The 16,405-nt window shown below is 42.7% G+C and overlaps 5 protein-coding genes across 6 annotated transcripts in view; 3 read left to right on the top strand and 2 right to left on the bottom strand.

Annotated features, from left to right (window-relative positions):
• The first annotated feature begins 2,649 nt into the window (after nucleotides 1–2,649).
• Nucleotides 2,650–6,100, top strand: LOC104812486 (ADP,ATP carrier protein 1, chloroplastic). Its single transcript, XM_010539657.2, has 5 exons — nucleotides 2,650–3,850; nucleotides 4,315–4,569; nucleotides 4,829–4,972; nucleotides 5,061–5,408; nucleotides 5,498–6,100. Exons 1-5 carry the CDS (start codon nucleotides 3,062–3,064, stop codon nucleotides 5,846–5,848), a joined length of 1,887 nt encoding a protein of 628 aa, XP_010537959.1. The 5' UTR covers nucleotides 2,650–3,061; the 3' UTR covers nucleotides 5,849–6,100.
• A 152-nt stretch (nucleotides 6,101–6,252) lies between these two features.
• Nucleotides 6,253–9,155, top strand: LOC104812484 (pentatricopeptide repeat-containing protein At1g15510, chloroplastic). Its single transcript, XM_010539655.1, has one exon. It carries the CDS (start codon nucleotides 6,352–6,354, stop codon nucleotides 8,944–8,946), a length of 2,595 nt encoding a protein of 864 aa, XP_010537957.1. The 5' UTR covers nucleotides 6,253–6,351; the 3' UTR covers nucleotides 8,947–9,155.
• LOC104812485 lies at nucleotides 9,068–11,937 on the bottom strand. The gene is made up of 7 exons (XM_010539656.2): nucleotides 11,636–11,937; nucleotides 11,077–11,192; nucleotides 10,788–10,906; nucleotides 10,541–10,703; nucleotides 10,215–10,441; nucleotides 9,788–10,115; nucleotides 9,068–9,695 (listed from the first exon to the last, which is right to left on the bottom strand). The coding sequence occupies exons 1-7, from the start codon at nucleotides 11,792–11,794 to the stop codon at nucleotides 9,200–9,202; spliced, it is 1,608 nt and encodes a 535-aa protein (XP_010537958.1). The 5' UTR covers nucleotides 11,795–11,937; the 3' UTR covers nucleotides 9,068–9,199.
• Nucleotides 11,938–13,392: 1,455 nt separating this feature from the next.
• LOC104812482 (molybdate transporter 2) lies at nucleotides 13,393–15,106 on the top strand. The gene has a single exon (XM_010539652.1). The coding sequence runs from the start codon at nucleotides 13,409–13,411 to the stop codon at nucleotides 14,981–14,983; it is 1,575 nt and encodes a 524-aa protein (XP_010537954.1). The 5' UTR covers nucleotides 13,393–13,408; the 3' UTR covers nucleotides 14,984–15,106.
• Nucleotides 15,055–16,405, bottom strand: part of LOC104812483 (ABC transporter G family member 40) — a 6,852-nt gene continuing 5,501 nt past the window's right edge. The window contains exons 21-24 of one of the 2 annotated variants that reach the window (XM_010539654.1): nucleotides 16,228–16,402; nucleotides 15,956–16,127; nucleotides 15,531–15,785; nucleotides 15,055–15,425 (exon numbers count right to left, since the gene is read on the bottom strand). In XM_010539654.1, the coding sequence (XP_010537956.1) occupies nucleotides 15,168–15,425; nucleotides 15,531–15,785; nucleotides 15,956–16,127; nucleotides 16,228–16,402 (860 nt within the window). In that variant the 3' untranslated portion in view covers nucleotides 15,055–15,167. Of the gene's footprint in view, nucleotides 15,426–15,530; nucleotides 15,786–15,955; nucleotides 16,128–16,227 lie in introns of both variants that reach the window. The other variant, XM_010539653.1, reaches the window with a different exon arrangement.

The raw sequence follows: 16,405 nt of genomic DNA, 5'->3' as shown, positions 1-16,405 counted from the left end.
AAATGCAAGTGCCATGACTTGTTATTGTTGACATTAAGATACGGGTTTTGAAATTTGACAAATATCATATACCAAAGGTCCAACGCATACACGTATATAAATGTGTAATAATAATAATTATAATGGTAAATGGGAAAGTTCAATTTTGTGTTGTTGACCGGAGAAAGAGAGAGTGAACAAAAGCATGATAAAGAGGGAAGACTGCATTGAATGGAGAGAGCCCAATTGCCAAACTGCGAAAGGCAAAACATTCATCACTCTCTCTCTCTCTCTCTCTCTCTCTCCCCCTTTCCTTTTCTTCTTCTTCTTTCGGCTGTTGTTATTGCAATACAACTTTAAAATTTTCATAAATCATTCTTACAATTCACCCATTTGTTCACTCCTCCCGTATTGGGCTCTGTTTGATGTCGCATTCACGTTGGAGTGAATCATGGGCCGAATTGGGCTTTGTTCCTCGTTTCTCCAAAAGACGACAAAACAATCCATATTTAAACGGGGCCCTGGGCTAGGCTATATACTCTTGAGAATTTTGTCTATTCAAGCAATGGGCCGTTTTTGTAAATGGGCCTAATCATCTAAAGACCAAACAGACTTTGAAATATATATGCATATGATCATAGCATCCACAGAATCCAATATCTGAATGACGTTCATGGGAAAACCCCGTGACTATCCATTCCAATGGAGAAGCACTCGACAAATTCATTTTAAAACTCCCATTCCATGTTCCTGATGACGTGGCGAAATCAGATCCGTTGAAAAATTCCGAAAAAAACAAGGGACAAATATCTCGCATCTCGGCGGAAGAGGAAGCGTGTCCGGAAGAGGCAAAGGGAGACAGAAGGACAAACGGGTAACGTAAAGTGGCTGACGTGTCGGTACTAAACACCGTTCTCTCTCACATCTCGGGAAAAGCGCATTCTATCTCCCTAGGTCCGTTACATTTTCGCCACGTGGATACTATAGCCGCCGTCGGATCAGTACGACTCACGAGAACGATGTGGGTCCCGCTCTAAGAATCCTCGCGAGAATCTTCTCCTCATTGGATCTTTCCTTGCAACTTGGGTGGCAAAAATATCCTACGGCGCCTATGAAATACAATTATATTACATCAATCAATTTGTCTTACACGTTCCCGATAAATTAATCTGCTATACCATAATGAGTATGGAAATGGAGAGAAGCGTTATATACAACATATATAACACTATGTTCTCATGATCAATACATAACATGACACATCATACGGCTAATGTTGTTTTTTTAATGAATTAATGTTTTTATCGCATTAGAATATTATTTCAACGCAAGTTTACAAGACACGTGGTCCGTGGTAGCAAGTTGAGAACGTGACGGAATGATATCAGCGACAAAAAAACAAAAACAAACGGATTCACATCTAAGAATTGTGAAACATGGGAGCTTTGAATAGAATTGTTTTGCTTTTGGGGGGGAGACTAGTACTAAAATTAATAATTGCGGCCGATAATTCATAATTGCATGTCTATTCATACAATGTTGCATAGTGCTTCAAAAAAAAAAAAAAAAAAAAAAAAGGGAGGAAGACATGCCATCTTCTTCACTAAAACCATATAGTGATGATTCGAAATGGCACATTACATGCAAGTTGCATTCGTAAGAAGATGAAATCGACAGTCCACCACCATGCATATTTTATAAAAGAATAAGTTCGGTGCGTGTTCAATTTCAATGTATTCTATTGTATTTCCCAAAATAAAAACGTTTCAGAAAACGGGGAGGCGCGATGGTCCAAATGATACCATGGTCCAAAATATATTATTCCAATGTTCTACGTCGATGCGTGTTTTATATTTAAAGCAAATTCATCCAAACGATTTTAATAACTATTTTTCGAGAGCCTCTATTTTGGAACTCATGATTGTGGATTATTTTAGAAGTTAAATGCTGAGAAGCTTTAAATAGAATATTAGATTTTAAATTACCATAACGAGTTTAATTCCAAATATACCTTTAGTTGATCCTCTTGGAATACAACATATCATATATGATGTACAAGAGAATAAACGTTGAAATGGACGAACGAATATTAAACAAATATAAATAATATTTCGTTTTTCAAATTTTTATTTGGCTAACCATTTTGGACCATATGTCAAATGGTCATAATCGCAAACCAGTTTTTGACCAGAATTGTAGAATAAGTGGTCAACTTGGATGCGTGTACCAAATATTTTACGCTAACCCGCAATAGTCGGCACCAAATCTAATGGTTTTATTTTATTTTTTTATTTGCTAATCATTAATTCTAATATATAATGTAAATAAATATTTTCTTATTAATTCGTAATGGGAGTATATCAAATGGATTATGAACTTTTTTCGTAATTACAAACAAGAGCACGGGTGTTTTAATTGTACCATTGAAGTCCAACCGATTTCGAAAGAACCAAAAATAAAGAAAAAAAGATTAAAATCACGGAGGGCACACGTGATTTACATTAGCACGATAATCGCCACCACCAACTTGCATGAAACCGAGAGGAGGGCAAATTTAATATGTAAAGGGTATTACAGTCATTTTAACAGTGTTGCGGGGGCAAAACCGGAATTTACGCGCTTACGACCCTCGGGGCTTTTTTTCCTCCCGGGAAGAGCGATCCTCTGTTTTGCGCTGCCATGAAAGGCTCGTCGTCTTCTTTTTAACAAAACCACCACCTACCCACTTATCTTTTCCGAAAAGCATTTGTATTTTTATTTAATTCTGAGGTTGATCTTGGTGCCTTATTAGAACGAGGGCATCATTAGGGTTTTCTGATTTTCTGGGGAAAATTTTATTCTTTATTACATAAACAAAAATTTTCCGCATTTTGAGATTTTACAACTTCCTTTTTGGTAATATCTCATATTACAATCTTCTTCTTTTTAGTAACATCCCGGTGGTGGAAAACTACCTTCTTCTCTACGTTCTTTATCTTCCCTCTCTCTCCGTAGACGCCGCTCTTTCTGGGAATTACCGGAGACAGTGTGTGGGTGTGGGTGTGTGAGAGAGAGACACATAGAGTGAGTGAGAGAGAGAGAGATGGAAGCTGTGTTACAAACCAGGGGAATTCTCTCTTTACCGGCGAAACCCACCGGTGTTAGAGGTCTTCTTCGGCCCTCTCATGGCTTGAAACAGAGAATTTTCTCCTCAAAGCCCAGTACTTTACCTGGGTTGTCGCTATCCTCTAATGGGCAGAAGAAATTTCTGGTCTTTGAGTCATCCCCACATGGGATTTCGGTTTCCCACGAGGAGAGAAGCAGAGGGTTCATCTGCAAGGCGGAGGCGGCTGCCGCCGGCGATCGTCCCGTTTTCGGCGAAGGGGACACGGCGGCAGTACCGGCGACGCCGAAGATTTTTGGTGTTGAGGTCACGACCTTGAAGAAGATTATTCCGTTAGGGTTAATGTTCTTCTGCATTCTTTTCAACTACACAATCCTTAGGGATACCAAAGATGTCTTGGTGGTGACAGCGAAGGGAAGTTCTGCCGAGATTATACCCTTCTTAAAGACATGGGTTAATCTTCCTATGGCCGTTGGGTTCATGTTGTTGTACACAAAACTGGCCAATGTTTTGTCCAAAGATGCTCTCTTTTACACCGTCATTGTCCCATTTATCGCTTTCTTTGGGGCATTTGGTTTCTTGATGTACCCGCTTAGCAACCATATTCATCCCCAAGCTCTTGCTGATAAGCTTTTGGCGTCCCTCGGCCCCAGATTTCTGGGTCCTCTTGCCATTCTGAGGATTTGGAGTTTCTGTTTGTTCTATGTCATGGCTGAACTCTGGGGTAGTGTGGTGATTTCGGTTCTTTTCTGGGGTTTTGCTAATCAGGTAATTAGACCGTTCCCTAATCTGGAAGATTATTGCATATATGGTGCTGATTGCTGGTTGTTTCTGAGTTTGTGCCTCTGCTGTTATTACTTTGATTATGAATTGATGGTCCATAGCTGTGTTGGAACTCTTTAGCTGTAACTAACAATACCAAACTGTCTAGTCTGGTGTGGTGACTGGCATATATCATTGTCATATTGTCTTTTTTCATGTTATTTACATTTCAGATATTTTTGGAGACTATGATATGTATGATTTTCGATGAAAATTATCGGCCAAAGACAACAGCCCTGTAAAGATTGTGTTGCGCGATACATTTGAGACATCTGATTCAGTTTATGTGTGATTGCTCATGGTGTTTTTTTCATGTCATCTGTCGCGTATGCTCTATCTTGTGTGTTTGCCTTCCTCAGTCCGAGCTGTTTCTATTCGTGAGTTAACTCGTATGTGTTTCTTGCTTGCAGATTACAACAGTTGAAGAAGCCAAAAAATTCTATCCTTTATTCGGACTCGGGGCCAATGTTGCTCTTATTTTCTCGGGACGAACTGTGAAGTACTTCTCTAACTTGAGAAAGAATCTTGGTCCTGGAGTTGACGGTTGGGCCGTTTCATTGAAAGCAATGATGAGCATTGTGGTGGGCATGGGGCTGGCCATCTGTTTCTTGTACTGGTGGGTGAATAAATACGTCCCTCTCCCAACCCGCAGCAAGAAGAAGAAGGTAAAATTTGTACCTTTTCTCCTCTCCCTCTTTTCACATATTACCGCTCGGGTTTTGGTTCACTCCCCGAATTTGATGCAAGATTTTCGGTAGTGAAGATGTAAGAAGTTGGATTTGTGCAACCGTGTTGAATAGGGATGGCATATATATACCTACCTATGTTTCAAAGATCGGAATCATAGAAACAATTTTCCTTTGGTAATGCTTCTGAGGATTCTTCTGATGTGTTCATTTTCCATGATTCTGAAACTCTTTACAGGAGAAACCAAAGATGGGAACGATGGAGAGTTTGAAGTTCTTGGTGTCATCACCATACATCAGGGATCTCGCCATGTTGGTGGTTGCTTATGGTATAAGTATCAACCTTGTCGAAGTCACATGGAAATCGAAGCTCAAAGCGCAGGTAAAAAAACCAAACCTTGAACTCAAAAAGTTCTGAACATGAAACATTTGCATTCTTGAACCTGAGATCTCTCCCTGCTGTTTTACAGTTCCCCAGCCCGAATGAGTACTCAGCATTTATGGGTGACTTCTCAACCTGCACGGGTATAGCCACGTTCACAATGATGCTTCTGAGCCAATACATATTCAATAAGTACGGATGGGGAGTTGCAGCCAAGATCACACCCACTGTATTGCTGTTGACCGGTGTTGCCTTCTTCTCTCTGATATTGTTCGGTGGACCGGTCGCACCTGTCCTTGCCAAATTTGGCATGACCCCTCTTCTCGCGGCTGTCTATGTCGGTGCCCTTCAGAATATCTTCAGCAAGAGTGCCAAGTACAGTTTGTTTGATCCTTGCAAAGAAATGGCCTATATCCCCTTGGATGAAGACACTAAGGTTCGTGACTCGTCTCTTGTCTCTCTCTACCCTTTTTTGTCGGAGAAATCTTTGTCTAGTTCGTGTTTTAAGATGCAGTTTCCTTCCAGGTTAAAGGCAAAGCCGCCATAGATGTGGTGTGCAACCCATTGGGGAAATCGGGTGGAGCTCTGATTCAGCAGTTCATGATCTTAACCTTTGGCTCACTAGCTAACTCAACACCTTACCTCGGAATCATCCTGCTGGGTATTGTGACCGCGTGGTTGGCCGCAGCCAAGTCTCTGGAGACTCAGTTCAATGCATTGCGGTCCGAGGAAGAGCTCGAGAAGGAAATGGAGAGAGCTTCTTCCGTCAAGATTCCTGTCGTGTCTCAAGACGAAGGCGGGAATGGTTCCCTCGCAGCGCCGGGAGAATCTCCGAGCAGCAGTTCGCCTGAGAAATCTGCTCCGACCAACAGTTAAGGGACAGGGAGGAGAAGGGTTTTAGGAATTGGTTATGTTGGGGGGTTTTGGTTCTGTAATGGCGAGGAGATGCAAGAATCAAATAAGTTTTGGGAGAAGGAAATGGCTGTTTAGACCAAATCTCTCAAAAAAGTTTGTAATATTTTTTTTTCCCCATAGCACCAATAGGAAAACGAATTTTAATAATTTTGTGAATGTTTAATCAGTTGTATTTGGTTACAAAAAGTAACGATTTCCACAATTTTTTTCTTACCAAGGATTCGTGGTCACTTCTAACTTGAGAGGAGCAATGTAAATTCCTTAATTCCACGCCTTTTGTATAATAAATATGCTGATAGCCCTAAACGACGTAGTTTTGATGCCATGGCTTCTGAGCTTGGCATTTAATCGAGAGGATTTTCTTCGCACTCTATCTTCTCCGCCTTGCTTGACGCTTAAAACCCCGGGTACTAAAACCTCTCTTGCAAGAATTACGACGATGCTCCTTGCCCCGTGTCTTAGAAATGGCGTCTTCTGCTAAAGCTTCTCACTTTCATCTAAACCCAGATAAAGTGAGCCCTTTCCAAACCAATATCGATAAGCCCAGAAGCGTCAGCTTCTCCTGGAATCTCGGAATTCGAAAACTTTTCCGGAGAAAATCTCAGGGAATTTCGGTTCTTAGCTCGAGTTCTAGAAGCAGCCTCTTCTCGAATTCCCAGTTACATGAGCTCTGCGCGAATGGGAAGCTGGAAGAAGCTATGAAGCTCCTGAACTCTATGCAGGAGTTGCGAATTTCTGTTGACGAAGATGCGTTTATCGCGTTGGTCAGGCTGTGCGAGTGGAAGAGAGCTCACGAGGAGGGCTCCAGGGTTTATTCGCACGTTCTTAGTTCCATGAGCAGTCTGGGCGTGGGACTGGGAAACGCGTTTCTCAGCATGTTTGTGAGAGTCGGTAACTTGGCTGATGCGTGGTATGTTTTCGGTAAAATGTCTGAAAGAGACTTGTTTTCTTGGAACGTGTTGGTCGGTGGGTATGCAAAGCAAGGATATTTCGACGAGGCCATGTGTTTGTATCATAGAATGTTATGGGTTGGTGTTAAACCTGATGTCTATACATTCCCTTGCGTATTGAGAACGTGTGGGGGTATCCCAGACCTAGCTCGAGGAAGAGAGGTCCATGTTCATGTCGTTAGACATGGTTTTGAGCTGAATGTCGATGTGGTTAACGCTTTGATCACCATGTATGTGAAGTGTGGTGATGTTAAGAGTGCGAGGTTGCTTTTTGATAGACTGCCTAAGAGAGACATAATCTCATGGAATGCAATGATCTCTGGTTATTTCGAGAACGGGATGTGTTATGAAGGGTTGAAGTTATTTTTCAAAATGCGTGAGCTTTCTGTTGATCCTGATTTGATGACTATGACCAGCGTTGTCTCAGCTTGCGAGCTTCTTGGCGATGTGAGGCTAGGACGGGAGATTCATGGTTACATTATAAGCTCAGGTTTTGTGGTTGACATATCTGTCTGCAACTCTTTAATGCAAATGTACTTAAACTCTTCGTCATGGCAGGATGCAGAAAATCTTTTTAGTAGGATGGAGAGCAAAGACATTGTGTCTTGGACGACTATGATTTCGGGCTATGAGTATAATTCGCTGCCCGAGAAGGCCATAGACACATATAGAATGATGGAGCGAGATAGTGTCACGCCAGACGAGATCACGATTGCCACTGTTCTATCTGCTTGTGCTACTCTTGGTAAACTGGATATGGGTATTGAGCTCCATAAGCTTGCAATAAGGGGAAGACTCATATCATATGTGATTGTAGCAAACAATCTCATCAATATGTTTTCAAAGTGCAAATCCATTGACAAGGCCTTGGACATCTTCCATAACGTCCCTCGCAAGAATGTGATATCTTGGACGTCAATTATTTCAGGGCTCCGACTCAATAACCGGTGCTTTGAGGCCTTGATTTTCTTCCGGCAAATGAAGATGACTTTGGAGCCAAATGCGATAACACTGACATCTGCATTAGCAGCTTGTGCTAGAATCGGGGCTCTGATGTGCGGTAAGGAGATTCATGCCTATGTACTAAGAAACGGTGTAATGCTTGATGATTTTCTACCGAATGCACTCTTAGACATGTATGTACGGTGTGGAAGGATGAACATTGCATGGAACCAGTTCAATTCACAGAAGAAAGATGCATCATCATGGAATATTCTTCTCACTGGATATTCAGAGCGAGCACAAGGACCACTGGCTGTGGAATTATTTGACAGAATGATTGATTCCGGTGTAAGGCCAGACGAGATTACGTTCATCTCGTTGTTATGTGCATGTAGCAAATCTCAGATGGTGGAAGAAGGTTTAATGTATTTTGGCACAATGGAGGAGTATGGGATTACCCCAAACTTGAAGCACTATGCGTGTGTAGTTGATTTACTTGGCCGTGCGGGCCAGTTAGAAGATGCCTATGAATTCATTCTGAAAATTCCAGTCACACCAGATCCTGCTGTCTGGGGAGCGTTGCTTAATGCATGCAGGATTCACCACAATATTGATCTTGGCAGGCTTGCAGCCCAACATATTTTCGAGGTTGACAAAGAAAGTGTTGGCTATTACATTCTGTTGTGTAACCTGTATGCTGATTGTGGGAAATGGAAAGAAGTTGCCAAAGTGAGAAGAATGATGAAAGAAAACGGCCTAACCATTGATGCCGGGTGCAGTTGGGTGGAGGTAAAGGGTAGAGTTCACGCCTTTCTTAGTGGTGATGAGTACCATCTCCAGGTAGAAGAGATTAATGCAGTTCTAGAAGGGTTTTATGAGAGAATGAGAGAAGTTGGCTATAATTGCTCGAAATGCAGTTCCATGGATGAGAATGAGATTTCAAGAGATGAGATATTCTGTGGACATAGCGAGAGAAATGCCATTGCTTTCGGTCTGATTAACACTGTCCCTGGAATGCCTATTTGGGTAACCAAGAATCTCTCTATGTGCCATAGCTGCCACGACACAGTAAAGTTCATCTCCAAAATTGTCCGGAGAGAGATCTCGGTAAGGGATTCCGAGCAGTTCCACCTCTTTAAGGACGGAGAATGTTCATGTGGAGATTAGAATCAAATATAGATAGTCAAGGGGACTATTGCAGGAAACCTGGGTTTGGCTTCTTTTGTTTGTAGCTTTTCGTGTATAATAGAAATTGTTGTATGTACCATTAGCTGGAGATGCTTCAATATATCACAGAACAAGATGTTATTACTTAAGGGTGTAAACCACCAAAGGTACATCATGGCTCACACAGAAATAACATTAGAGTTTCTCTATGTTCTTGAATGTTTTTCTTCAGGGATGATCTATAATGAAACTGTCATCCTGAATGAAGGTTGTGATCTCTGTCATCGCCCATCCTTGCAGGGTCTTTCCCATTGCAGTTCCTGCTGGTTTTCATGCCAGAGATCAACCATGGAGATGAAGAAACTCTCCTGAAGCTCTTTCGGCTTTCAATATTTTTCACTTCCCTAGCAGTATCCTTTCCTCTCAGACCATCTTCGATCCCAAAGATCTCTTCATTCATTGTCTCTCTGTTTTCGTTTCCAGTTCCATCATCAAGTTCTTCACGTGGGTTGTGGTTCTGTGGTATTGCCTGTAACTTCTTTTCACTAACAGAATCGTCAAGTCGCGACCTTTTCCTAGCTTGCTGTAACTCCAATCTCAGTTGCTTCTCGAGCTCATCTCTTTTCTTCGATTTCGTGTGAAGTTCCTTCTCGGATTCATCACACATTGCTTTCTGAGCATCTAGTCTGGTCTTAAGCACCATCGTGGCAGCGTGGTTCAGGCTAACCTGTTCCTTGTAAACAACACTTCTGCAGCATAACATCAGACATGCACTATAAGCATTTCATGCTATCAGAAACCAAAATAAAAAGGGGGTGGATTCTGGTTTTGCGAGTCTTACTGATGCATAGCATCCCGAATCATTTTCTCAATTGCGTTTCTGTATGAGCATTGTTCCTCAGCTACTCTCCTGCACTTTTCTGCATTTCTCCGACGCTGTATCAGTTCAAACTCCAATTCTTCAATAGTGAGTTGTTCTTCATCATTTTGTTTCCTCATCTCATTCAACTGACCATCCAATTTCTTTATTTCTGCTTTCAGTGTTTGAGATCCCTCTTGCTGTTTCAGAGAATTTCTTGCAGCCACGATTGCTTGATACGGGTTTGTGGTAAAATCCGGGGCTTCGTTTTCTTTCATTGTTCTTGGCTTAACTTCAATCTTCCTTGAAGCTAATTCACAACAAAAAACGAGGAAGGCAACTCAAATTGGCCTGTCTTCTCATTTGGCTAAGCCATATACATAGTTCTGGAACAGGATACTGAACTCACCGATTGCAGGAGTTGGTGGCCTTGTTTTCTGATAGCTATTCAACGTCCTTAGAGCCAAAGCGTCATCGTGTGAGTCTCTTTCTGACCGGACAATGGCTGTGGGAGCTAGGCTGGGCTTAAAACTTGTTTCCGGAGGATGACGTTGCGAGTTACCTAAAGATTCCACGGTTACTGTGTTGGTGACTTCCTCCTCTCCTCCTTTGAACAAGTAGTAAAATCCTCTGCGCCTGCTCAGCAAGAGAAGAGTTTTGTCTCGGTTTATAGTTTGGAGAGACTGAGAAAAAGCTGGTACATCAAGATTTGGGAGAGAAACAACAAAGATCAACCTGAAATCAGAGTTTGAAGAAGCAAAGATGGATAAGAATTGGGTGACAGAAATGCCCAGCTGAAGATCCCACCATGGGATGAGGAATTCGAGTTTGTTATGCTTTTTCTTGTAGACTTGTCGCTGCAGTAACCTTAGGTTGCTTGGCACAGTCAAGCCTCCTCCTGGAGAAACAACAAAAAAAATGTGAGGAGACAAAGGTAAACGTGAAGAGAGAATTTGCTGCTCAGGTATTCAAAGTTGCTGACTTGATAGTGGAAACCAGTGGTCGATGTCCCACGCAAGAGGAGAAGCTGAATCTGCATTGAAATAGAGAACATTGCCATACGGATCTACCCGGATGACTGCAGGATCAAACCCAGCGTTGCTGAAACCGAAGAAATGAACTCAAGGATTCAGACATTTACTTGCAACTCTACACTGTTGTAGAAACATACAAAAGGAGACTCAACCAGTCTTCATAACGGGAATGCTCTCTTGTATCATTTTGCAAACATATCTGGGCAGGATTAAAAATGTGATGTTCGTTGATCTTACCCTAAGTGGTCAAGTTCTTTCCATAGGACATCCAGAAAGATCCTCGGATCAGTTGTTGGCTTGACTTTAGGGTTTATAACTGGAAACATCTCTTCGAGCTCTGAAGTCTTCAAGCTCTGCAAAGGCAAAACGTGCAAGAATAATTGTAAAGCAGGCAAAAAGGCGTCGGCTTTTGGAATCCTTCACTTTTTACAATTAATCTATCTCGACCGACAGGAGAAACAAGCTTCTTTTCCCTTAGAACCCTGTTTGGTTCCCGGGAAAACGCAGGAAAGCAAGGATTTTTTCTGCTGGCCGAAGCTACAAGTCCACTTAAATGGGAAGAAACAGTGAGACTTAATCTGAAACCTATAAGATCGAAAACATTGTCGAAAGATCTAATAGAGATCCAATACGACCTGCTAGTTTTCCCCCAGAAAATGCAGGAAAGCTGCCCCGCAAAAGAAAAGCAGAAAAAATGGAAAACATTCGCCTGAATCAACAATCCAAGAGGGCAGGGCAGAACAGGCTAACAAAACCCAGAATCCTTCGTACTGTCAGAGAATCAAGAGCAACATACCTCAGTCTCCTGCGGAGAGTGAGGAAGGAACGTAGAGGGAGGGCCATTGCCGTACGGACCAATCTCCCTTTCTCGACACATATTTTTGTAGGTTATCGGGTATCCGAGACGCTTGTCTACGGCCATATGTCTCTCCGGAAAATACAAATGTCCGGCCATCTCCTTCACTAGTCTCTTCTTCTTCTTCTTCTTCTTCTTCTTCTGCTCGAATTTGCTGGAGAGAGAAGATGCTGCTGTGATGCTGTCTACGTTTCAACGGTTGAGTTTCTATTTGAAAAACAAATCAAACATTAAAACAGCGTGCAATTTGAAAAAGCGAACGTCAGTGCGTACTTAAAAACGGCAGGTAGTTTGTTGGTTGAAACAATTGAATTCATATGGCCCACAAATTTTAATTTGGGTGGGCCCAGTAGGCCTGTTTGGAAATTATGGGCTGAAACAAAAACATCAATGTCCCTAAATTCATCGTTTCAGCCACCTGCTAAATACACTTTCAAATACTGTTTACCATTTTTTTAACCCAATTTTTGTTATTGAAATAGATTTGTAAAGGTATAAGTAGGGGTGTAAAATGGGCGGGTCGGGCCGGGTTCGGACCGGGTTCAATTCGGGCCTAGAATTTTTCGGGTCGGGCCGACCCGCCCATTTATTTTTCGGGTCTAGGATCGATGGCCCGGAGCCCGGCCCTATAGGGCTTCGGGCGGGTTCGGGCCGGGCTTCGGGCTTTTTCTCAAATAAATTTTTTTTTTTTACGATGATAATAATAATAATAATAATATGAAACGTTCAACAAAAATATTTTTAAAACCGATAACAACAAAGTTATTTAGTTCACAAATAAAAATAAAATTGAAAAAATTATCCAATTGTTCAATTCTCCAACACCACAACATGCGATTAAAAACTTTGAAACGTGATAAAAAAAATAACAAACATAATATAAAAAAAAATTCTATCATGTAATTAATTTAAAACCTATAGAAAAAAATCAATATGTTCATATACAAACAAAGGTTTAAAAATATATATTTGAAAACTTTTACCCTTTCTAAAATGTAAACTTATATATATATGATATAATATGGTTAAGAAATTCAAAACTCCCGTCACTTTACAAAGTTTAATTGGAACCAAGATATAAAAGTTCATCATTTGGTTCATATATATATATATATATATATATATATATATATATGCACACATATTTATAATTATAGAGAGGTAATACTTTGGTTTAGAAAAGAATGTTAGAAAAAACAAAAAAAAATTAACGGGCCTCAAGCCCGGCCTGAGACCCGACTGGCCCGGCCCGACCGGCCCGTAGCCCATTTGGCCCGAGGCCCGAAAGCCCGAAGTTTAATGAGCCTATATTTTTTAGGCCCATGTCCTTATAATTTTCGGGCGGGCTCGGGCCGGGTTTCGGGCTCCGGGCTTAATTGACATCCCTAGGTATAAGTGGTAAAAGCCAAATTGTGAGATGTTTTCAATGTAAAGTGACCATTTAATGGGTAATATTTAAAAAATTTATATGATAGTAGAATTAATATTTATTTCTATTTTATATTTAATTTAGATAAATGTTCTATTACCAAATAAAAAACAAACAACAACAACATCGCCAGTGCTTTCCCACCAAAAAGTAAGACGTGGGAAAGTATAACTATGTAAACTCTATTTAGTTATATTTAATTAAGAATACTTAAAAGCCAGCCCATTTTTTATATAGCAAGTTTTTATTTCGAATCTGTGTAACGTGATCTTGTAGATCATTTGATGAACACTTGTATTAGCGCCCCCCAACAAAAACAGACAACTTGCCAGATCGTGACATGGTTAACGCATCGAGTGTCTGAAAAGCCAAATTTTTTTTTATCTGTCCAACTTCCCCGGAAGATCCAATCTCACACCCTATCTTCAACCCAGATTTTTTTTTCTAGATATATTACAAGATTCTGCGAAAATCAATCCTTCACTCTCGAATTTGATCCAATCATGGATCCAACAACTACTCCTCTCCTACCCACCGGCGACGAGGATGGCAGCCGCCGATGCGCCTGGATCCGCCGCCGTCTCCGCCTGAAAACCCCAATCTCCTCCGAGATATCCGGCGCCGTCGGAGACCTCGGGACCTTCATCCCCATCGTCCTAACCTTAACCCTAGTCTCCAACCTCGATCTCTCCACCACCCTCATCTTCACGGCTCTTTACAACATCGCCACCGGCCTCCTCTTCGACATCCCCATGCCCGTTCAGCCCATGAAGTCCATCGCCGCCGTCGCCGTCTCCGAGACCCCTCACCTCACCACCTCTCAGATCGCCGCCGCCGGAGCCTCCGTCGCCGGCGTTCTCCTCCTCCTCGGCGTCACCGGTGCCATGTCCTTCCTCTACCACCTCATCCCCCTCCCCGTCGTTCGCGGCATCCAGCTCTCTCAGGGCCTCCAGTTCGCCTTCACCGCCGTCAAATATGTTCGCTTTAATTACGACACCGCCACTCTCAAGCCATCCTCTGTTCCTCGGCCCTGGCTCGGCCTCGATGGCCTAATCGTCGCCTTCTCCGCTCTGCTCTTCATTATCTTGTCCACAGGATCTGGTGACGGCGCAGAAACCGACAGTGAAGAGAGCAACGAGACTACTCCCGTCAGAAGGAGACTGCGTACTCTGTCGGCGATTCCTTCTGCGCTCATCGTGTTCGTTGTTGGGCTGGTGTTCTGTTTCGTTCGCGACCCTTCGATCTTCGGGGACCTGAAATTCGGTCCGTCCAAGTTCAAGATTCTGAAGATCACTCTGGAGGATTGGAAAATCGGGTTTCTCCGGGGAGCGATTCCTCAGATTCCTCTGTCTTTACTGAACTCAGTGATCGCTGTCTGCAAGTTATCCAATGACTTATTCGACAAGGAACTTTCCGCGACGACAGTCTCTGTCAGTGTCGGAATGATGAACTTAGTCGGATGCTGGTTCGGAGCAATGCCGGTTTGCCATGGCGCTGGAGGATTAGCAGGGCAATACCGGTTTGGTGCTCGTAGTGGATTATCTGTAATTATTCTTGGATTAGGGAAACTGATCGTTGGTTTAGTGTTTGGAAACTCGTTTGTGAGGATTCTGAGTCAGTTCCCCATCGGAATTTTGGGCGCCCTTTTGCTGTTTGCAGGGATCGAACTCGCCATGGCCTCAAGGGACATGAACTCGAAAGAGGAGTCCTTTGTCATGTTGGTTTGTGCGGCCGTATCGATGACTGGCTCGAGCGCCGCCTTGGGGTTCGGCTGCGGATTACTTCTTTACTTGCTCTTGAAGCTAAGAACTCTCGATTGTTCATCTTTCGGTAGACGGGCTGCTGACTCTGTGGCGTAAACGAGTCATGGGTGTATGGATTCGAGATGATGCACTATCAACCGATTTAGGAAAAGTGTGAAGCTTTATAATTAAAAAATGTAACCTTTATTGTTTGTGAAACGATAGAATTCGTCGTACATTCCCAGTTTATTGTTATAATACAAAAATCTTGAAAGAATGAAGAAGATGACAACTTCTACTCTTAACGCTTTTGGAAATTGAAGAACTTGATGGCGACGGCGAATATGACGGCAAAGAGCACAGGGAAAGCGACGTTAACAGCGGCCACCACGCCGAGAAATCCATGCCTGAATCCGTAATAATCCTTTATGAATTGCTTCACCGTCGGTCCCTCGGCCAGTGGCTCAGTGATATCTCCGAACTGAGATGCGACTAGTCCGTACAATGTCCATGAAACTGGACATATCCAGTAGTACCATCTCCACCACACCGGTATGCTCTGTTTCAAAGAAGAAGAAATGGACTCAATTGAAAATGATAGAAGTTAAGGGGTCGAATTGTTATATTAGATAGGTTGAGAGGCTGCTAAGGGAAGAAAGCTTACAGGTCGTGGGATGATGAAGCCGGAGAAGAGATTCCAGATGCCGTAGAAGGCGGAGGAGACGACGGAGGCGATGTGATGGTTCGGAGTCATAGCCACAGCCATCATTCCGTAGAAGGTGAAGGTCAATAGCGATCCGTACATGAAGAAGAGGTACCAGAAGAATTTCGCCGCCGTCCACTCGAACCCCATCATCGCATAAACAATCAGTCCATACACCACCGCTTGCACCAACACGTATGGCATCTCGATCAAAACCTACGAAATCGAGGACCAAAGATCGTCAGTTTGTGAATTCTCAGCGAAATTCACGCACCCTTTGAGATTTTCCTTCTTTGGTCAGTGAAAAGCTCACGAATTTGTGTTTTTTTTCAGTGAAAACGATGCGCATACAGAAATTTTCCATAGTGGGTCAGCGAGATTTGTACCTGAGCAAAGGCGTAGGGCATGGCGGAGTACATCCCAGCGGCTTGTTCTCGGTAAAACACGGTTCGTTCGACGGCGACGACGGGCTGTACGGAGGCAGCGTTTTGTAGGCCGAGGAAGAGAACTGCTGTGTACATGGAACCCATTGCGTTGAACAGATCTTGTCTCTTTGTCCTGCAAGTCGTCGATTCGGGTTAAAAAAAAAAAGATTGGTCTTTTGAACAGGAAATCATGAGAATACAGAATCTGGGATTTTCTGAGTGATTTCGCTTACAATTTGCCTCCAAGGTCCCAGAACATGGTGCCGAACATGAGTGCGATGCCGATGGTGAAGAGAAATCTTACGGCGGTGTATGGCGGGTTTCGCCAGTACGACCAGTGTTGCTTCCATAACGAAGCCATGCATTGTGTCAAGAACGATTGTGAGTATTGTGTTGGGAAATATAGATCTT

This window comes from Tarenaya hassleriana, unplaced genomic scaffold (assembly GCF_000463585.1).
Source record: "Tarenaya hassleriana unplaced genomic scaffold, ASM46358v1 Cleome2, whole genome shotgun sequence".
Taxonomy (NCBI): Eukaryota; Viridiplantae; Streptophyta; class Magnoliopsida; order Brassicales; family Cleomaceae; genus Tarenaya; species Tarenaya hassleriana.
The sequence above is the reverse complement of the archived record's forward strand: the minus strand, read 5'-3'. Positions and strand labels throughout refer to the sequence as shown.